This window comes from Anas acuta, chromosome 2 (genome assembly GCF_963932015.1).
Source record: "Anas acuta chromosome 2, bAnaAcu1.1, whole genome shotgun sequence".
Taxonomy (NCBI): Eukaryota; Metazoa; Chordata; class Aves; order Anseriformes; family Anatidae; genus Anas; species Anas acuta.
Window position 1 is genome coordinate 59,514,710 of NC_088980.1, and position 23,081 is coordinate 59,537,790.

At 34.9% G+C, this 23,081-nt stretch overlaps 1 protein-coding gene across 31 annotated transcripts in view; it reads right to left on the reverse strand.

Moving 5' to 3' along the window:
* Nucleotides 1-23,081, reverse strand: part of SUGCT (succinyl-CoA:glutarate-CoA transferase) — a 320,240-nt gene that overhangs the window by 253,845 nt on the left and 43,314 nt on the right. For 27 of the 31 annotated variants that reach the window (XR_011094048.1, XR_011094047.1, XR_011094049.1 and 24 more), the window contains 2 exons: nucleotides 21,682-21,825; nucleotides 5,406-5,501 (listed from right to left, as the gene is read on the reverse strand). Coding sequence is in view for 28 of the 31 variants with exons in the window: in XM_068674935.1 (XP_068531036.1) it covers nucleotides 5,406-5,501; nucleotides 21,682-21,825 (240 nt within the window). In the remaining 3 variants the exon portion in view is untranslated. The remainder of the gene's footprint in view (nucleotides 1-5,405; nucleotides 5,502-21,681; nucleotides 21,826-23,081) is intronic. The other 4 variants (XM_068674931.1, XM_068674916.1, XM_068674932.1 and 1 more) reach the window with 2 other exon arrangements.

Below are 23,081 nucleotides of genomic sequence, written 5' to 3' on the forward strand. Positions count from 1 at the left end.
CCCTTCACCAGCTTTGGTGCCTTTCTCTGGACATGAATTGATATAGGTATCTTGAGGACAGACAAACTGTTCTTTGGAATCTCAAACCATACAGCGGAGAGAACTAATTTTGCTGCTTGAGAGCACAAAGTTTCTACCCAGTCTATCTGTGAATTTTCATATCACATGGGCAATGCTTTCAGCAGTGAGAGTTCATTACTCAGAACAGCGTAGGACAACGGGCCCCCAAGGCAGTTTGAAAAGTCCAGATAAAAATTATGTTGATGAGGTTCAGACAGTAAGAAGGGTCATCTTGCATTTCTCCTAGATTGAGCAAACAATAAAGATCTTCCATAAAATAAGTCCTACGCTGATTTTACAAAGAGAATTTTACACATAAAACAAAACTACAAAAATAATCCAAGTTCCATTCTTTGTTGATTTTGGTTCCAAGACACATTAACTGCAGAAATTTTCCAATAAAACCAAATCAAGACAGGAAAAAAAATGACCACATGTACATTCTTGTGTGGAATAAACAGCATGAAATTTCTGAATGATTGACAAAACTTTTTTACTGAGAAAAAAAAAAAATAATTTTTTTACAGCTTAATTTTTTTTTTACACTACAAAAAGTAGATGATCATGAGAAGTTCTGTGAGATTCTCCAGAGCCATATTAGGAAAATTGGTACACATATGCACCAATGAAAAGCACCTCTGCCAGATCAGTTGGGCAAGAATGAAGGAAATGTTATGCCTAGCACAACAAAGGGCTGATTCTTAGAGAATCTCAGTGATGCTCTAATACAAAAAAAAACATTAATGTTGGTTGTAATTAATTATGACAGTGCACAGGCACAGAAAAGATAATTGAATAAAATAATTTATTTCCTGTCTTGTGATTTCACTTTCTGTGCAGAATGGTCGTGCCCTTTGCATATTCTGAAAATATGATGTATATTTGAGAAGTCCCTGTTAGTACTAGGAATAAACTTGGAACAGTAGTAATATATTCATGGGAGACAATTTTGGGAGGCAAGGTGGAGAAGGCGGGAAGTGTCTGGAGAAGAGAGATTTGTAAGAGATTGGTCTCTCGGTTTTCAGACCAACTTTTACCATTATGACCTGAAAGCAAACAGCCCTGTACCTTTAGCTAAAAGTTTGTATCTGAAACTACTGCCTAGTTGTCCGAGTTGCTGATGGAAAGGTGATAAGCTGCCACAGGAAACAACCTGTAAACACGCAGGTTATGAAATACTCAGGAGAATTTGTCTGTTCCCAGTGGTCCAACTATAAGATAAAAAGTGAGTGTCTAGATCTCAGGCATGATACAGGTAAGATAGCTACATTGGTGAAACCATGAGAATGAGGAAAGACCTTATCACCCCAAATGAAAGACAGTAACATGACTTTACCTCTCTGCACAATTATGTAAACCGGATGCTTTTAAGCTCTTGATTTCCTTGGGATAATCATGGAACAGCTGTAGCTAAACAACCTGTCTCATTATAGGAACTTGTTTAAAAAAAATGTACTAATTACATTTAAGATACAGACCAGAACCCAAGGTTTGTGTTTTAACATCTGAAACTAAGCAAATTGGGATCTGGTTACACGCAAGATATTGTTCCTGTATGATCACAGGAGTGGCCTATTCCAACTACACCTTTCTGACTGAAAAGAGATTTGCTTTTAGATAGTAGATAGTTTTAGAAGTAGGTAGTTTCTCATGAAGGGTTCAGCACTCTAAAATTTACTTCTGACTTATGTTGACAAGAATCCAGCTTTCTTCACCTTTGTGGCATATTATAAAGTTCACCTCCATTGGCAAACTTGGCAAACTATTATATACTGACTGCTTTACCGGTGCAATGAAAGAAATCATGCACTGAAAAGAAGTTGAAATTCTTCCTTGTCAGAGAAGGTGATGAGCAAACAGAACTGAAAACTCAGACATTTCATATGGTTATGCCACAAAGGGAGCACACTATCAGAAAATGAGAAAAAACTTATAAGGGTATGAAAGTCCTTGTGGAGCAAACTTTACATCACTTTTCTTAAGGGTTTGTTACTTGGACTAGAAATAGGTTTTCAAAGGGGCTACATATCTTGGTAGTTTGGGGAAAGAAAATCTAGCTGAAAACTTAGCCATTTGAAGCCATTTGCAAACAAGATATTCTGGCCAAAAGTATGAAATTGAAGCTTAATGAAAAAAAATTACAATAGTTTTCAGTATATAATGCTGACTGCATTTAACAGAGCACTAGAACACTTACCACAATTAAAAGCAAAATAAAGTACTAATTATGTGCATATTTAAGTTGTTTTCAACTTGTAGTCTTTATTAATTTTTCATCAGTCTCTGATCAGACTTCTTTCACAAAAAAGATCACAGAATCATAGAACGATTTGGATTGGAAGGGACCTTAAAGACCACCCAGTTCCAACCCCCCTGCCATGAGCAGGGACACCTCCTACTAGACCAAGTTGCTGAAAGCCCCATGCAGCCTGGCCTTAAACACTTCCAGGGATGGGACATCCACAGTTACTCTGGGCAACCCGTTCCAGTGCCTCACCACCCTCACAGTGAAGAATTTCTTGCTAATATCTAGTCTAAATCTCCTCTCTTTTAGTTCTAAACCATTACCCTTTTTCCCCAGAGGGGAAGAAATCACCTCCTTTGACCTAGTAGTCGTGCTTCTTTTGATGTAGACATCATAAATCATATATATTTCGTCATTTTAATATCTATAAAAGGATCTCCCACGATTACTCTCTATCACTTCAAAGTTCCACCAAGGTGGAAGCTCAAAATACAGCAAGGGGCCTTAAGAAGAAAAGAACAGTTTGCTACCACATGCTTGTTCTAAGTTACATGTAAGTTCAATTTTAGGAAATATAATTTTTATTATTTCAACAAATTATATTTTAGTTGCACAAAATACCTTAAAACAAACATTTTTCATAACAAAAAATAGCATTATGATAGTCACATATTACTTTTTTAAGTGAAAGTGTATATTTAGTAACTGTAATGGGATGAAACTCAGGTTTCTGAGTTTTATTCTAAGCTATATTGCACATGAACTATGGAAACAGCTATAAAAGCAATACAATTGCAATGATGCAAGCTAATTCAAGTTTCTAAACAGCTTTGCACTCTAATGATAGCTTATGCTAGTAAAGTGAGAAAAACTCTAGAAAACAAATACACTTTACTGTTGCTGTCAAAATCATAACCATGTTAGCTGATGGAAAGTTTGCAGATGAGCCACAAAAACACACACAAAGCTCCACCCACTATAAACCTATCCTAATCACTGGTTTATGAACTAGAAAATTAAGACTGTTTGTAATATTGAAGTAATATTTATAATACCTACTGTAGAAACAGCCTACAGAAACACAGAAACCGTAGTTTAGATAGGATTATTACCAAAAAAAAAAATTAAAAAAAAATTATTTACATATTGATAAATGTTGATTAAACCAGAACAAAAAAATCTCAACTAATTTTGTATATCTGGAGAGCTGTCAATGAAAAAAAGAAACAATGGATACCAATGTATCCATATGTAAGACATATCCATGTCTTTTGTATGCTTTTCTTCTCATTTTGACTGTGGAAAAACAAAAGCAAAAAGGTGCTAAAGAATGCAAGTTTCATTTATTCATCCAAATGCAGTAGGGTGAAGATAAAATGTTTTGTTTAGTCAGGTTTTTGGTTTTGCTTATAGAAACTAAAGACACTTAGATCTGTTTTGTACTTTCAACATACCAAAGTTCAAAAAGGGTTGCACCAAAAGGTCACATTACAGAAACACACCCAAATACAACTACTTGTGTAGCAGATGCCTGGTTAGGCTGGGTCACGTTGCACTACAGAGCTCTACACACTGTTGGTCCTACAAAATATGGCCATCTCGCGCCGCAGACTAGAGCAGCTCTGGCTGTGCTGCTCTACACCTGAGATGAGAATACTGCAGGAACAAACAGCTGCAACATCTCCCCATCAGTCTCAGAGATAATTTGCAATCTATTCTAGCTAGTCCAGAAATTGATGGTTGACTATGCAGAAGCACATACTTAAATAAAATAAAAATCAACAAACACACAGACACAAAAAAAAAAGTCTCCTAGCTTAAATATACAAAGCTTTTACAAAAACAATTGATGTTTGTTGTAGACCTGAGGAGATCTGCTATAATTTTAGCTATGGATAATGTTCTGTATAATATATATTTATGTATATTATAATATACATATATATGTATGCAATATAGATATATATATATGTACGTAATATATGTGTATATATATATATAGCTTACACTTAGAAGATTTTTGCTTCAGAATTTCTACAGCCACTAGTAGAAAATCCTTTAATAAAAGAATGATCACCACCACCTCCAGCACTGGGAAGTAAATATACATTGAGTTCCTCTCATTCTCTAACAATAAGGGAGACAGTAAAGCAAATGAGTGGTGTTTAGATGCTAGTTGTCCCAGACAAATGCTGGGAACTGTCCCTATCAGGATTGAAAGGACTCCGTCCAGAAATGAAAAAATCTAGACTCTTCCTAGCTAGATGCAAACATAAGTACTTGATGAGAAGTGCCAAAAATGAAACAAAGAATAGATTAAATATATGTCCAAATCTCGTTAAGTTAATATGACCTCCATCAAGATAACAAAATGATCAGCTAGAAAAGAACAAAATTGGCTTTGTTTACTTGAAGAGTTTCTCATACACTAGCCAGAAGATAAAGCCTGTAGTGATTTTTTTTTTCCTGTGCTTGCTTATATGATGAAGGTCATGTTATTTTAAGGAATTTCAACCCTTTCCTTAGATGTAGGAGGCTATGAATTCCATTGGAGAGATCTGAGGTCTGGTTAATTCCTTTTCTAACCTGTTGCCTCACTGAGCACCAGTGATTTGCAGCAAACTCAATGGACAATGGCAAATAAATAAGAACTCCCAGACTTTCACGGACACTTAGCTTGTTCTTGTAGACTCACAAGGTAAAAACAGTAAGATTCAGAGGCAAAAGATTTCAATTTGTGGCTAGTATGGAAGTCAGGTAACCCTTAAGCGAAAGAAAAAAAAAAAAAAAAGAAAAGAAAAGAAAAAAAAAAAAGCTTTTCTCTGTAGAGTAAAAAATGATCTAGTCGTTGTGCTAGCTTTAAAGTCATCCAGTTTCAGTGAACACCTTTGATCTATGTCAGTGTTCTATTACTAATCTACTGCTGATGAAGAAATATGCAAAATGCAGAAACTACTATGAACAACAGAACCTTGTCCTACCTAGACACAGATACATTACAGAATACAGCAGGTCATGGGAAAAGTCAGTCAGTTCTCAATCTTATAATACAAAAAATCATGAATTCTAAAAGTAGAATAAACCTATGTTTTTGACTTACCTGGTATGGAACAATACTCCCATGTGCAGTACCCCAGCGTTTTCCTTCAATTTTGCAATTAAGATAATTAGCTGCTACATGAGTAAGACATGCAACCTATAAATGGAAAAAAGTAAAGTATTCAGGAAAGCTCAAGCTTCACTGACATCTTTGTGAATTCTGTATATTTGTATTTGGTTTATATGCATAAGGTAAAATATTTTATGCCACAAAAATATTTTTTTTATATATTCTATGTTATGTATAGCCTGAAATTTTCATATTAAACAAATATATGTATCATGGAAATGTCTGGGTAAGTATAATTCAAATAGTAAAACAAGGAGTGTCCTATAACACTAGTAATGCTGGACAAATCTAGCATTAAACTACCTTAAGAGATAAGGCAGTATTACCCTAAGCATTTTACAGAATGGTCAACAAAGGCAATGAAAATATCAGTGTCTTGTCCATATTCTGAAATGAAAGGAAGCACAATGGATTTGTGAGCTAGAACTCACATTTCCCGATTCACGGTCACAAGACTTTCTCAGTCAGAAGACTAAGAAGACTGTTCTCTCCTATTCTCATTCTATACATCCAAGCTACAGAAAGTATTTCAGAAATCTTCAGCACATGGGAACACGTTCTGCAGTATTAAGAGGTAGGCCTCAATAAATCATCTGCCATCAGAAGATAAGGAGAGATTCATCAAATTTTTAATGTAACAGAAAAAAAAAAGATTAATTTTCTAAAAAATATGGCATGCTAAATTTAGTAACCATAATTTCAGGGGTAATTATATATTTTGTAAGCACAAATGCATCTTAGGAAAAAAGTGAAAATTTATGATGCATTAATGCATGAAAAACAGTGATCCCGTTATAATCAGTGGCAGATTTTTCATTATTTCTTTGAGAGAACAGTGGGTGACTATGTATCTAAAGCCAAGTAACACATTCAAGCATTACAATTAGTTATTCAAAAGTTCTCATTAATTCAACAGACAATGCATTTGTTTCACACCGTTAACTAGTTGTGACAGTAAGTGCAACTGTTCGCTTAAATAGTAGGCCATGTGACAATATTTTTTCCAAAAACATGATTTTCTTCAAATTACTCCCTTAGACAGAAGAAGTTCCTTACAATGATCAAAGTGTTTACAATGTTCTAATTTGACTATAAACAAGATACACAATTCAAAATTCAAAAGGAACTGAAAGCCTTTTTCCTTCGTGACTTCTCTAATCTACATCTAAATACGTAGTAATTAATTCAGAGTCCACCAGTAAACGTGAATTATATAAGAATTTTTAGAAGAAAAAAAAAAAACTCTCTTCTTTTTTTCATATACCCTGAAAAGGCAACATGGGTGCATCACTTTCACATTCAAAGCAAGTATTTAGCAGAAAACCTAAGAATATACAGCAAATGAGAATTTAACTGTTGCTGAAAAACTACATCCACGTGCTAACTACAAATACAATACCATATTCCTGAGAACTGCTGGAAAACTTTTTGGAGTTGGGTTTTAGTTGCAGCTTATTATATCTCAGTGTCACTTCATTCAGCTAAAACGTTAAACAATGTCTAGTGTGTCCCTCAGTAGGAGATCCACTGGAAAATCTCAGCAATTGAGGAAATGGATCTGCAAAATATATAGAAAGGACTTTTCCTTCTGTTTTGCAACTTTCCTCAGTAGCACAGAATGAAACACACTATTATTACAGAGTTTGATGAGTCACAAAAGTGTATTATTTACTAATTACAGATATCCTAGTCTTATTATTCCTGTCATTTTTCAATTTGGGTTCACACCACCTAGTGAGGTTTTTCTAAAATAGCACACTATGCAATGATGATGAAATTGCTAGATATTGTTCTGTATTGTTTGTGTGTAGCACTGTACTGTAGCTGCTGTATTACAGGTTTCACTGATGGGTGAGAAGCATCCACTACAATGGGCTTGGACTTTTAAAGACATAAGAACATCCTATGCAGGATGTATTTGTATTTAGCTTTTCACACTTCGGCAAGGAAATGCTAGGCTAATCTTAACTCTAAAAAGTTCTTTAATTCACTGTGAAGTGAATTAAAACCCAGCAAAACAGAAATCCTACCATATTGATATTGAATACAATCAAGCCAAGATATCATTCCATTTATTTATCTGTAGTCTATGCTATGAAAATAGATTTTTCACAAGAAAACTGATATCTTTAAGTATAAAAATATTTTTAATAGTATTGCATATTGCTTGAGATGAATATAATTCTTTTAATGGCTTTTTTTTTCCTTTCTTTTAAAGGCAAAACTACTTGTACATATTTCTCCAAAGCACCTGTACCCTGTACAATGGGAAAAAAAAAGATTTGGAAAAAGGATTTAAAACATAGCACTCACTAAATACTGGAATTGCACCACTAAAACCTGTTCAAAGGCTTGTTCCAGTAGCAATAGGCTTGTTTCAGTAGCAATAGGGAGCAATATACTGATCTTTTGCTTTCATGCCTGTGTATCCTGCTGAAGTTATTTTACTTATAATTTTTTTTTCAGTAAGTCACAAAGGAAAAAGGCTTTCGGTTCCTTTTGAATTTTGAGTTGTGTATCTTGTTTATAGTCAAATCAGCCAACCAAAAGGAAGTATTATTTTTATTATCATCATTATTATACAAATAAACTTCTATTGACCACATCAAAGGATGTATTTTAGCATTTTGTGTTTTATGCATAAATATACTCAGCTGAGTAAACTTTGTGGCATTTGCTTCTTAGTAATAACTGTCTAATGAATTCAGCAGACTTAGAAGACTTGCTTCTATTTCTACTGTCCCATGAAATTGCTATAGGCAGTCCCAGGACTTTTCCCTTTCCCTTGCTTTTCCCTTTCTCAGTTCATTCTCCTTGCTCTCCCCAGAGCTTTACCTCTCACTGAAAAGGCACCACAAAATCTTTACAGTATGTCCTTAAAAAAGAAAATAGAGTTTATTTACCTATACCCTAAGGCTGTTAATCAAACTGCTGAATTATAAGTATTAAAACACATCCCTAATGAACATTTCTACAGATAGAACATTCAGATTAGAACATCCCTAATGAACATTTCTACCCCTGGAAAAAAGTGTTATTAACAAAATAAGTATTTATTCAAATTCCTCTGTACTACAAGACTCAGTGAAGACTTCATTGCTAGAGATACTTCCTGCACTAAGAGTATCTTCAGTACAACCAATCTCTCAAAATGAAGACTGAGTACATTTATATTACATTCTCAGTTAAGTATTTTTAAACCTTTATTTAAAATTGTTTTCATGAAACATCTATAGACCTGTTTATTTTCTCTTTTAACTAATAAGAGATTCATAAAAGTAACCTTTGGATTTGTAACATTAAAGCAGATGTAATAAAACAATACAGACACCTCTGTATTCATTTGTTTTCAGAGACAGATTATGTACTGTAAATATGCATTATCAAGTATCTACAAATAAGCATTTCTCTGTTTCACAAAGGGAACACACACCTTAACATTCCTTTCTGACATTACTGTTGGCAGCCAAATCACGCATTTGTTACATACTTACCTAAACCAGAACAAAAAGAGACCTACATTAAAGTCTGAAAAGTTATGCTCAGTTTATGACAGAAACAGACAGATGGGAAACAAGATATTAAAAGCCACAAGGTGAGTAGACAGAGAAAGAGACAGAATTTCAAAAGATTTTTTTCAACACAGCACATCAAACAATTTATTACAATGACTTCACTGAGTCAATGCATCATTTATTTATGTGCAAGCTCAACAAGAGTACGTGAACAACAAAAGATGACAGGTAACTGGAAAAAAAAAAAAAAAAAGAAAAGAAAAAAAAAGAAAAAGAACATTTTAATTAGATTCTTTACTTTCTTCCTTCTCCAATTTTGTGTCCATTTTACTGCTATGTATCTTCACAAAGCCTTAACTCTTACCAAGTTGATTTATATTTTTCTTCATTCTCTATTTATTTTTCCTTAGAAAAGGCATGTAGGCCTTTAGGAACTTCAACAGACAGGTGTTTTAGAGCAGCACAGACAATTTATTTTACAATACTCTAGGGAACTAGTAGCCCAAATATTAATTTATAGGTGTGTAGGAAAAAAATCATCGTAAAAAAAATTCCAGTGCAAAGACCAACAAGCTTCCACAGGGGCTCAGGGCCACAACATTCCCAAGAGCTGTCAATGAACATTGCCTTTAATGTTCATTGCCTTTAATGCCTAAAGATAAGGGACTCCCTTCTAGCCTGGAGTTTAGAGCTCAGCAGAAGCTTAAAAACAGCACAAGAGTGCCATACATTCATAAGGCAGGCAGACATCCCCACTTGCAAGTACACAAAATCACTGCCCAAAAAACAGCAAGATTTTACAAATTCATCAGTGATATCCCTACATCCATGTAAGGCAGCAGGTCTGACCTTCTTCCGAATATTAATTCATAACTGTTGTCCCATAATCCTCCTTCCCTTCAAGAGCCCATAGCACTATGGCTGCTTTCAACCTGTGTTCTGCAGAGCAGCAAATTCCATGAATGACTTTGAAGAGATCTTCAAAAGCAACCTCAAAAATCAAGACCATGAGCACATAGGCCAAGGCTTACTGTTAAAGAGTCTCCACCCTTTTCAGAAAAACTCTGTGTTTATGTTAGGAGCACCGTGCTTTGGCTGAGAAGGGTTTAGTTTGCAGTGACACTGGTTTCTTTTAATGCGAACCTCCATGATGTGATCAGGAGTTCTCCCTTCACAAATTAAAACTCCTGGCATTGAAGCACCAGCACATGGCATAATCCCAGACACAAATACAATTGTCTAAAGTGGATATCAAATTCTTATTGACAAATAGCTACAAATTTAGAACAGACCTCATAGTAGGTCCTGTTTTAGAGCCTTCCAACCAGACACTTAAGCAGGTATCCATGTCTGTACCAGTAATTACATGCAGCTTTTAAGACTCACTGATTAAAGATATCCACTTGACAGGATAGTCCTTCTTCAGGTGACAGCAAATCACAGTCACAGAAAATGCATGTTAGGACACGCTTAATAAGCTACTAACAATAAAAATAACAATAAAAAATACATGCAAGGAGATAAACAAAGGCAAAGGATTTTAAAAACCTATGTAAGGCATGAATTCTCAGAGGGGAAGAAAACTAAAGAAAGCAAAACAGACTTAAGTTTTAGTCTACAATGGTGTAAATACTTTAGTGCAAAAATGATGCCTGAAAACTACACTTGTTTAGTAAAAATAAAAATTTAGGCTTTGTAGAGACACTAAAGCATCTTCACAAAAAAGAGATATTTCCATTGCAGAGAACTGCTACCTGAGTTCAGTAAAATTCAACATCAACAAATCTAATCTATTAAATATTTTTTAATTAGCTATTTAGAGCTTAAAGAGGACCGGGATGAGATTTCTGTTCTTCTGACAGCTTTAGCAACCAGTGGAGATATCATCTCTTCATTAAGATTCAATTAATACTGACAACAGTAAACACTTGATGCAACTAACAGATGTAGGACTTGCAATTTCAAAAACAAGTATTGTTCAGCACAGAATTTCAAGAGAAAGCAAATGCCAAATGGACTCCTGTCTCCTTACTCGCCACTTTAAGAAAAATGACTTACAAGAAGAATTTTTAGATGAAGTATCAGAAATAAAAATCTTAACCATAAAATCTATTAGACAATACTGGCATGAAAAAATAATAATAAAAATTATCGTACATGAGTTGAAGAAACCAACATATTTTTGAAGGAAGAATTAATTGCATTTTCTTAATGGAAACAACATATTAATAAACTTTTTTCTGAAAGGATAAATAAACATACTACTTCAATCACTTAAAAATGAAGTTAAAAACAAACAACAACAACAAAACACACAAAAATTCCAAAGTTCAGAAACAGTTACTCTATACACTCTGTGCAAGACAGAGTGTATATGCAAGACATATTACTACCTGAAAGGAAGTTGTGCGGAGCTGGGGGTTTGCCTCTTCTCACAGATAACTAGTGATATGACCGGAGGGAATGGCCTCAAGTTGTGCCAGGGGAGGTTCAGGTTGGAAACGAGGAGACACTTCTTCTCAGAAAGAGTGGTCAAGCATTGGAACAGGTTGCTAAGGGAGGTGGTGGAGTCACCATCTCTTGGGTTGTTTAAGAAAACGTTGGACCTGGTGCTTAGGGACATGGTTTAGTGGGTGACATCGGTGATAGGGTGGTGGTTGGACTAGATGATCTTGAAGGTCTTTTCCAGCCTTAATGATTCTATGATATACAACCCTCAATCACTTGGTCATATACTACCTTCTCTATTAAACTTACAGCTTATTTAAATATTAGGTATTTATTTACTTTTAACTTCTCAGGGAATACACAGTCCAAATGCTCCACTGAATCTCCTAGAGAGTTTCTATTGGCCTTTATGAATACCATATGTCGTGCACATTGCACCTTCTGCCATCCTGGGTTCCTTTCAAAAGACTTCCTTGAAACTAGGGTGAATCATCTGCCAAATTTCAAGTTTCCACTCCAAAGAAGTTTCTCAGGAGAATGAAAAAAAAATAAAAAAAAAATAAAAAAAAAAAAAGTGCCATCAACGTATTTTCCCATAACTTGTTCCTGGAAACAGATGAATCACTTTAAGAGTAACTCTGAAAACAAATCAGCTTTTGGCAATTCCATGACACGAAAAATTCAGCCAAAACAGTTAAAACTTCAGTGAAGTTATAAAGCAACTAAAACCAGACTCTGATAACAGATATATCAGACTACCTTAACAATGACACTTCTACGATCATTTCCTCAACTGTCTATCTTCTGTGAAGAAAGAATATATATTGCATATTTTACCCTCTACATTTTTACACAGCTTTACCAAGTCCATCAAAAATGTAACTTCTTAAAAGTTTCTTCTGCTACATTTCATATAGATTTTTAAATATTCTAATGTATTTTCTTATAATATTCCTTAATTGTAGCTTTAACTACCAGGAACTTATGCCTTTATTAAAGGCATAAATAAAAGGTGAATTACAACTTAAAATATTTAGGTTTTCATTCTGTGGGTCCTTGAATGTTTTTAATTGATTGTTTAGAAAATAGCACAGATCAAATTCTTAAAGTGGCTTCTATTCATGCAAAAAAACTGCAAGCATACTTGCAAAACACAGAATAACATGCACTTAAAAGAAGTACCTAAATTTGATAATTGAGAATAAAAAAAGCAAAGCATGCAAATAAAACCCAGACAAACAGACTTCATTCATATAAAAGTTAATTACCTATAAGAACAGGCATCAAAATAACAACAGTAGTTTTTCGTACTATTTTTTACAGGGTAATATCTGGAGGCTCCAGTTTGGATGCCACATACACTTTTGTGAAGGATCTGTTGTTTTATTGAATCAGTAAGAAGGATGCTTTTCCGTTGAAAGCTGCCAACACTCATAATAAGTTGTACTAAGGCATTTCTCACTTTTGATCTTAGATTAGAAACAGTGCCATTTACAATGAAAGTATGCGTAGACCTAACCATTTATGGCACTCATCTTTTTGTGTCCATATTTATCAGCATTAACACTTACACACATACACAAAATAAATAAATAAAATAAAATAAAGAAAAATGTGAGTTTGCCTGTCCCTGAGAAATCTATTATCTGCTTTGTCAGTTATTGTCTCTCCACAAAAACAATGGTAATTTTAACAGCTTGAGATGTTGAAGCCAGTCCATAATTTATTCTCCCTTAGTATGAAAGAGACATTTTTTTGTAGGAAAACAGATTATATAGACTATGGAGAAAACAAACACGAGAATTTCTACAGAGAAGGCAGTTATGTCCAGAAGACTGCTTGCTTTGAATCAAGTACATCGTTTTCTTTGTATAGATATGGAAGATTATCAAAAGAGCAAAAAGCAAAACATTGCTTAATTTTAAGAGAAGTTTTTCAGGAAAACCCAAGTAAATAATTTTTTGGGGGAAAAACCTTTGCTTTCAACTGCTCTTGCATAGGCTGCAACAACAATATCCTCCTGCATACTAAGCACACAGAAAATAGAGGGAGATGGGTAGTAGAAAAAGTCATGTATTACCTCAGGAGAACACCAGCATTAGCTGTAACACTAAAAGATTGTTGGATACTGCCCATTAAGTACTTCTGTGCTAATGCACTACAGGGATGACACAAGAAACAGATACATACAATTGAATGAAATATTAGAAATAGCACATATTTCAGTTCATGAGATCAATATGCAGAGGCACAGAAATATAATGAACACCCTCCATTGATTTGTCCACCTTGCTTTTTTAAGCACTGTAATGCTGTCTGGACCACAAAAAGGGTTCATCTATGGAGCTGTTAAGCCACATACAACTCAAAAAGAATCATGGTCCAAAGTCCTATTAGTGTTGAGAAACAAATGAGGTTAGTATTACCGACGTGTCTGGACTCAAAATATGGCATTTCTGCATGACATTTTGAATAGTGTTAACAAGTTTGTACACGCTTCTCTGAAAAAGGATATTTTTCCTTAGCAGGTTTAGAAAATTATTTCATTACTACCAAACAGAAAGAAAGAAAGAAAAATAAAGAGAGAGAGAGAGAGAGAGAGAGAGGGAGAGAGAGAGAGAGATTACAGAGTAAGCTTGAATGAAGTTACAAAATCATTTCACATAATTTTCATCACAAAAATCTAGTACTACAAATATTCATTCCAAAGAAGACAAAGTATTTTTACCAATAGCTGAACTCAGCCTTTTAGGTAGAATTTAATAGACTTGAAGTAGATTTTTCAATTTGTTTTTTTTTTTTTTTTTTTAAGTCCTAAACCAGTGTCTGGGCACTTTTTTATATAGCTTTCACTGTAACATAATATGAAAATAATGAATCATAACCCCTGGCCTATGCACGTCACTACACTGAAGTGTTTGCAATTTAACTGAAGAGCTGGAAACAATACCGTACAGAATAATACAAAGAGAAATACAGTAACGGCAGCCAAACTCTATTAGACCAAAAAAGTCATTAGTCCAAATTTGTTCCAGCGTCATCCTTTACTTCATCTTTAAAATAAAAATGTCAGTCAGAGCTATCTGAGATGGTCACATTAAGCACTGCTCAAACCTTAGTTACCATTCCTTCAACATAACCAGAAGTCGTAGAATCATAGAATGGTTTGAGTTGGAAGGGACCTTAAATCTCCTTTAATTCCATCTCCCCAGCCATGTGCAGGGACTCCTCCCACTGGACCATGTTGACCAAAGCCTCATCCAACCTGGCCTTGAACACTTATTCTGCTACTGGTTGCTTATATCACTGCCATTTCTTTTGAACTACTAGGGTTATTCCTTTTCTCCTAACACTTACCATGATCCCAAAATATGATCTGCTGGTAATAAACTACAATAAACATCTAGATTCCATTTCCAAAATTGCACTCATATTCAAAGGTCATCTAAATAATAAATTCATTAAAAGAAATATCTTCCTTTGTCTTCAAACTCTCCCCCTTTCCCACTCCAGATAGCTGGCTTTTTCTGTGTATTAAGTGGGCATATTTTTTCCTATCTCCTTTTTAGTCTTTCTCTAATTGATGACAGAGGTAGCTCCAGAGAGGAAAATGAAGCTGCAATACATTCAGGCTTAGTTTCATTAGCACAAGAAACAATAGTGGTAAAGACAAAAGACACAGACTTCACTGTCAAGTAGCAGACGAAGAAGAAATTTCCCTTGCAATCTGGCTAAGTATTCTGTTTACAGCAAAAAGAAAGCCACTAAATCCAAGATGCAATTGGAGTATGATCTACCAACTACTAACTAATCATTAGAAATCACAACACACATTCCACAGAGGCCAATATTAAATTGAGTTACTGTCATGTTAGTGTGGTCATCTGGTCTACTTCAATAAAATTCTGGCCACTTAAAACCCTGAAGGAGAACTTCTGTTCTCAGTTATACTGAGGTCCTCAACTGAAATTTTGAAGAATAGAGTCTGAGGCACTGTATATACATAAAGAAACACTCAATTTAGATTTTATTATCTTTTCATATCAGAGATGTGTAATGAAAAAGACAACACATCTCCATACCGTGCAAACACACTTTTATACCATGACAGAATATATTTTGCAAAGAGGATGTTTTATAAGCTTGCAAAAAAAACTCTTTATTCAAACCATAGACAAAATAAAACAACTGTGCAAGAGTCCTGCTAGCTGGCTTCTGAAATCACCAGGAACACTGGCCTCTGGAAAAGCACATTTACATTCCGTATTCAGTGAACTCATAACTTATCAAGCAGAGAAGCAACAAGCTACCACCACAATAACCTGAATAGCACCTGAGTCCCAATAGGTATATTTCTCACACAACTTACCGCTGAGGGATCACATTATGCCATATATGCTCTATGGGCAGCATGCAATCACTACTAGTTTCACTTATATTTAATAATTTGTAAAAGACATATCATGAAAGCTCTGAATAGAGAGCATTCAAAGTACCTTAAACAGATATGCCTTCAACACATACTTTCTGGGAAAAAGGGATTCAAATACAAAAAAATAATAGTTTCTAAACCTCACCATTTTCTCAAAAAACTAAATGCTACACTAAAGCATAGAGATAGGATCTAAAAAAAATAATTTTGGCCAAATTGCTAGGCTTTTATAGGGCCACTTTAAAATTTGGAGAAGATAAAGAGTTTCCTATGACAAATACAAATTAAAGCATAATAATAAGAAGCAGATAAATGTCTGATGAGCAATCATTTAATATAAACAATATTAATTGCATTATCCTGTCTGTGGAATCTGGAAAAAAAATTACACTCCAAAATTGTAGAAATGTTAAATGTAAAATACTTCTTGCAGATTTTCAATCCAAGAGAAACCAACTTATTACAGTATTTGTTGGAGCCTGGTTGTAATTAAATACAGGAAGGATATTAAAACTTCCAAGAGATATTTTTTTTAAGCCACAACAGAAGAAAAGGCACAATTGCATAATTGGAACCAAATCCAAAACCCACTTCCTTCTTATTTACTAGCATCATCTAAAGGACACTATTTAGATGCTGACGCTGAAAGGTCTGGAGCTGAGAACAGTAAATCATCTGATTTCAACAATTTCAAAGGAATTGTATGACATGGGTTAAAAGTTTATAGATGATAGATATAGAAAGTCTGTGCTCATTGCAAGACCACATTCTAGTGGTCACTGTATCTCTTGTCGGTAAAATCCTAGAATTCTGTTTTGCTGCGGGGAAAGAAATCTTCGACAGTAATAAACAGCTATATTGGGCAAAAACGCTTGATACAAAGACTTTGAAAGCAAGATGTGTTTTAAGATATTCTATAAATAACGTTTTTTAGATAACATGATTTCACTTATCAAATACTTGTTCTACATAGACCAGTCAAATAATAAACAAACTTGCCAGTTGGGAAGATTTCTTTAAAAAGCTTCATTGATGGATGAATTCAGTTCTATGCTCTCTGTCATTAGCATATTTGTGCAAGTAATAACATCAAAAGCATCTCCCTATACAAAAAAGGAAGACTCTTGCATTTTTATAATGCATGCAGAAAAGTAATACCACAGATACAGATGGGCATATATGTGCTAGGTTTCTTGCTATAAAAAAAACAATTGTTTTTCAGGAATTTCCTAGCATTTATGTGATTTAACGCCTGGGTTTTCTTTCTGTTGTTGTTTTGTTTGTTTTCATAGAATTGTAGAATGGTTTGTGTTGTAAGGGACCTTAAAAAAATCATCTAATTCCAAACCCCTCTGCCATGGGCAGGGACACCTTCCACTAGACCAGGTTGCCCAAATCCAGCCTGGCCTTGAACTATTCCAGGGATCGGGCATCCACATCTTCTCTGGACAGTCTCTTCCAGTGCCTCACCACCCTCATAGTGAAGAATTTGTTCCTTATACCTAATCTAAACCTAGCCTCTTTTAGTTTAAAGTCCTTTGTCCTATCACAACATTCCTTGATACATATCCTTCCACATCCTTCCTCTAAGATCCCCTTAAGCACTGGAAGACCACAATACTGCTCACTGAAGATACTAGAGAAAGAAAGAGAGAGAGAGAGAGAGAGAGAGAGAGAGATTATATAAAAGATACTATTTTCTTTTATATTTATGGTCTTGTTTTAGAATTCCTAATTCAGGTGAAGGGGTGTACAAAAGGTATAAGCATATCAGATCAGTGTATGAAATACTGTCAGAAGCCAAAAGTTTCTTATAGGTCCCTGCTGACATAGCACTTAATAAGAAGACATTTCAGCAGCACTTGTGTTTAACACATAAAAAAAATAAAAAGAAAAAAAAAAAAGGATTTTTTTTCCTCATTAAAAAATAACTACACTCCATTGAAACCCATGCTGAAGGAAAAGTTATCGTAATGCATTTATTTAACATCTAGATCCAGAATCAACAACAACCAGAATTTAAAGTCCACAGCTTCAGGTTCCTTATCATATTGACAGCACCCAAAAGAGATTTCAAAGACACGTTCTTTTTTAAACATTAACCACAGAAAAACCTAGCTTTTTGACCTAGGTTAGACCTAGATTATTGCTAAAAACATAATCACTCTAAAAGCATGGATCTTTCAAGAACCTGATTGGACCATAGTAATTGTCTAACTTCCCTGTAAAACATTACCACAAGAAGTAATTTTTTTTCAACGTTATTTAAATTGCATTATTTACTCATTTTTAATGACATTGACCTTTAAAGACTTACAAGTAAAGAACAGAACGGAAAGGAAAGGAAAACCAGGACAACGAGACATTCTCAGAGAGACTCAACTGTCAGTTGCATTTTTTCTTCATTTATTTTAACATGTTTTTTAATGGGATTGATCACACTGTGGTGTTGGTTTTTTTTACCCCATCATCTCATCCAAAAATATTTTTTCTGATTACATAAATGTTCTCGTTACAGTTTTGGGCCAACACCCCAGAGCTAATTTGTACTAAGGTAGTAGGGTTGTTTAAAAGAAAATAACTGTTTCCTGAATAACAGCTCAGAATAACATGTTTCAGAATAACATGTATTCTACTTCAAAATATCAACTTACTTAATTTTAATTTACCCAAGTTTGGGGTTAATAAAAACATTTATTTTGGAATTAGAGTGCCCATGCATGGAATTACTCTTTAATCACTTTTATATAAATCATTTAATAACAGGTATAAAATGAGATAATATCTATAAAAGCAAAAATACAAAAAAAAAAAAAAAAAAAAAAGTCCCCTTCAACATTTTGCTTTTTCAGCTGTGCACATAAGAAGTCAAACACCACAGATAATGCTTTGTTCACCAACATGCATCCAAATGCTCATTCCCTTTCTTGGGTATGTCAATGAATGGCTCTAAATGATAACGATGTGAACAGAGATGTAAATTTTGCAAAGAGAGAATACTCTTTTGCATGGCTAAAGTTGTCTTAACCAAGGGAAAAGATTCTAAAAACAACTGTGCTGACAAAGGAAGGTGAAATGAGAGTTACACCAACACCTAGCTTTAACTCTTACTACTTTCATCATTTGATAAAATACCAAATAATAATCACAGAATCACAGAATACTAGGGATTGGAAAAGACCTTGAAATATCATCTAGTCCAATCCCCCTGCCAGAGCAGGAACACCTAAATCATGTCACACAGGAATGCATCCAGGTAGGTTTTGAAAGTCTTCAGAGAAGGAAGCTCTACAACCCTGCTGGGCAGCCTGTTCCAGAGTTCTCTCACCCTCACCATAAAAGTTTTGTCTCGTATTTAAGTGGAACTTCCCACGTTCCAGCTTACACTCATTGCCCCTTGTCCTGTCACTGCGTGTCACCAAGAAGGGCCTGGCTCCGTCCTCCTGACATTTGTTCTTTACATATTTATAAATGTTAATAAGGTCACTCCTCATTCTCTCCTTCTGCAAGCTAAAGAGACCCAGCTTCCTCAGCCTTTCCTCGTAAGGGAGATGCTCCATCCCCTTACTCATCCTTGTGGCTCTGTACTGGACTCTGTCAAGCAGTTCCCTGTCCTTCTTGAACTGAAGGGCCCAGAACTGGATGCAATATTCTGGATGTGGTCTTACCAGGGGGAGACCCTAAAGAGGGAGGAGAATCTCTCTCAACCTACTAACCACACTCCTTTTCTAATACACCCCAGGATGCTACTGGCTTTCTTGGCCACAAGAGCACAGTGCTGGCTCATGGTCATCTGGCTGTCCACCAGGAACCCCAGGTCCCTCTCTCCTTCACTGCTTTCCAGCAGGGCAGTCCCCAACTTATACTGATGTCTGGGGTTGTTCTTGCCCAGATGCAGAACTCTATGCTTATCCTCATTATATTTCATTATGTTTCTCCCTAACCACTTCAACTTGTCAAGGTCCCGCTGGATGGCAGCACAGCCTTCCAGCGTGTCAGCCACTCCTCCCAGTTTAGTGTCATCAGCAAACTTGCTGATGGTGCACTCCATACCCTCATCCAAGTCGTCAATGAATATATTAAACAATACTGGTCCCAGTACCAACTCTTGAGGGATTCCACTGTAGGAAATTCAGAAGAATCCATTAAAAAAAGACAAAAAGCAGTGGAACAAAGAATCAAGAAATAACAGAATGACTCAGAAAACTACTAGAAGTCCTTTAATAAAATTAGAAGTGAAAATGTTAAGCAAAAATTGCAGTATTATAAAACACTATAAAATATTTTAAACAAATTTAAAAATACTAAATATATACATAAAATAATTACTAAGTGTTAAATATATATTTAAAATATTTTTCTAAATTGCTTACTACATTTTCCAAATCTAGGCACAACATTTACAGATACAGATCAGTTTGATAAAGGGTTCAGTACTTACAAAATTTTCTGAAACAAATTAAAAATTCTATGTTAATTTAAGCGAGCATATCCCCTCATTCCAGATCTAATTTCAGTAGATATTAAAACGAGTGAAACCTTCCAAGTCTCATTCATTATCATTTAATGATATAAATTGAAAAGGACCTCTGGATGTCATCTGGTCCAACCTCCTGGTCATAGCCAGGCCAACTTAGAGCAGGTTGTGCAATAGGCACTGTACCCTCTCTCAACCGTACTTACAGGTATTATGATTTAAAGAAACTAAGAGCATTGCAAACAAACGTACCATTGAATAAAGAAGAAAATAATGGAGCATTGTTATAGCTTTGATAAGTAGCACATACAGTCTTGACCTATATTTTAAAATGTACACCAAAATTCCTACATAATCATGTTCCCTGCTTCTACCAGAAGGTAGACATTAGCAAGTCAACATATAATTTCATCATGTATACCTTGTAGCAATATCATTTTATTTTTATGAAGTATAAATCATTATACCAATGGTGCTTAAATGTTCAAACGCAACTTAAAAGTTCTCATTATTACTTGCATGCTGTATAGTTGTAATGATAAAAACATCTTTGTCTTTACAAATTTGATGAGATTTCTCTTAAATGCACCCGTAGAAAGTGCTGCATTTTCACACTTACTTTATTCTTGAAATCCCAGAAATAGAAGGCAGATTTCCCAGATTAAATTATTTAACCTGCACATGGATCAGGGCAATCCCAAGCACAGATACAGGCTGGGCAGAGAACTGATGGGCAGTTGTGGATGCCCCCACTGAAGTGTTCAAGGCCAGGTGGGATGGGGCTTTGAGCAACCTGGTCTAGTGGAATGTGTTCTTGCCCATGGCAGGGGGGTTGGAACTAGGTCATCTTTAAGGTCCTTTAAATGCAAACCATTCATTCTATGATACTTTGGTGATGCTTGATTATTTCACAACTTTGGGAAATTTTGTTCAAGACATTTAATGGCTCCAGTAGTTATATTGCCAAGTGCTGAGGCCCCCCTCCCAACACTTGGTTTCGCCATTTATTCTTGTCTATCTCCAACTTGCTACTACAACTGCTACTTACTGTCTCTTGGAGATCATAAGTCTTGATAAACCTATGTTTTCAAATAACATGGAGGTCCTTTTTACAAAGTGAAAACCAAACATTGCTGTAGTAATTATAAGCATATCGTATAAAATGGTCACTGTCAGAGCAGTAGAATACAGAAACTGTCAATGAAACCATTATTATTGTTGTCATAAATTGTACCTACTCATTTACTTTAATTCATGGTAAAATGGTGGGTTTTAGGTCCAAACATCTACACAACCAAAAGCTTCTTTAAAAAAAAAAAAAAAAAAAACTCCTACCTGAGATGACATGAGATTACAGTCAATGTGCAGTCCTTTCCCTGTCTTATACCTCTGAAGCAAACCAGCCATAATTGCTCCGCATGCATACAACCCAGTAGCAAGATCTGTCATGGCTACTCCTACTCTAACAGGCTCACCCTCCTAAAGAAAAAAAGAAAACACCTCAATTGAAACCAAAAGAAACAAACAAAAACAATCAAGAAAAGGCAACACATTACTTTCTTTATAGCACATTCTAAATAAGACTTGTCTTCAAAATTGTTCACACGGATCTGCATTGCAAGCAGCAAGAGATTAAGAGTATCTTTGAATGAACTGAAACAAAAATTACCCCTGAGAAAGATACTCTTGCAGTATCCACACAATTCCATACCTGAAGATGCTGTAAAGCCTGCAAATTACAAATGATTTTTATGCTACTTTTTTCCCTATTATCATCAATGCTTCCACTCATGAATACAAAAAGGAGAGATACTGTAAAGAAACAACAGAGTGAAAGCCAAAGATCAAAAGATTTCCACAGTACATTGGCCCAAGTACATAACTCCTTGCATGGCAGAACCATAGCTCTTTGCTCTTCTGTCTTCTTAGTTTGAAAATATTTTGAAATATGAAAATAAATCAGTTTGAAAAATTTCCAATATTTTTAAAGTGCAATTGATTTCAACCTTAACAGAGAAAATTATATTTTGAAGATATAAAAAACACAGTTATTTTAATAGACTGCTGCATTTGAATTTGTTTTCTCAATCCTTGATTCCAGTGCTTCCTTCCTCAAGTACCTAAACTTTTAAGGCTAACACTTCCTTTGCCTCTGTAAAAAGTTAACTTTTATTTATAAAAATATTTCCACAATTTCCCCTTAATCAAGAAATCAAGCTATTAACTCTGTACTGCTACGTTATTTTAAACATTGGCTTTAACTTCATTCTAACCCTCCACAATCTATAATTCTGTAGCAGCCTGAAAAATTTCCCTTCCCCTTTGTTGTCTAGTAATATAATTGAATAGCAGCCATTTTTCAATCAGCTTTTAATGTCCACCCTATGCCTTTTTTCTGATAGTATGCATGCTCTTACTACTGTGAAATAGGTTAATTTAGTTGTGGGTTTTTTTTTTTAATCTCTGTCCTGTTGAACAAGGGATATTAAGATGCTTTAGATGAAGGACGAAGCTCCATACATACAGATAAGTCTTCCTTTGTTGGAAAAACTTCTCAAAGGTGGAGTTTCTGACAGCACACTACAGTACTTCTGTAGCTAACACTGTACTAGTTCCCCAAGCAAAGTAAGGGCCTATACAATATCTTTACTTCAAACAAATGATTTTAAAGCAAAGCTCTTTCTCCCTACCCTAAAGTGACATTACTGTTCTAGTAGAAGAACAAAGTATATCCT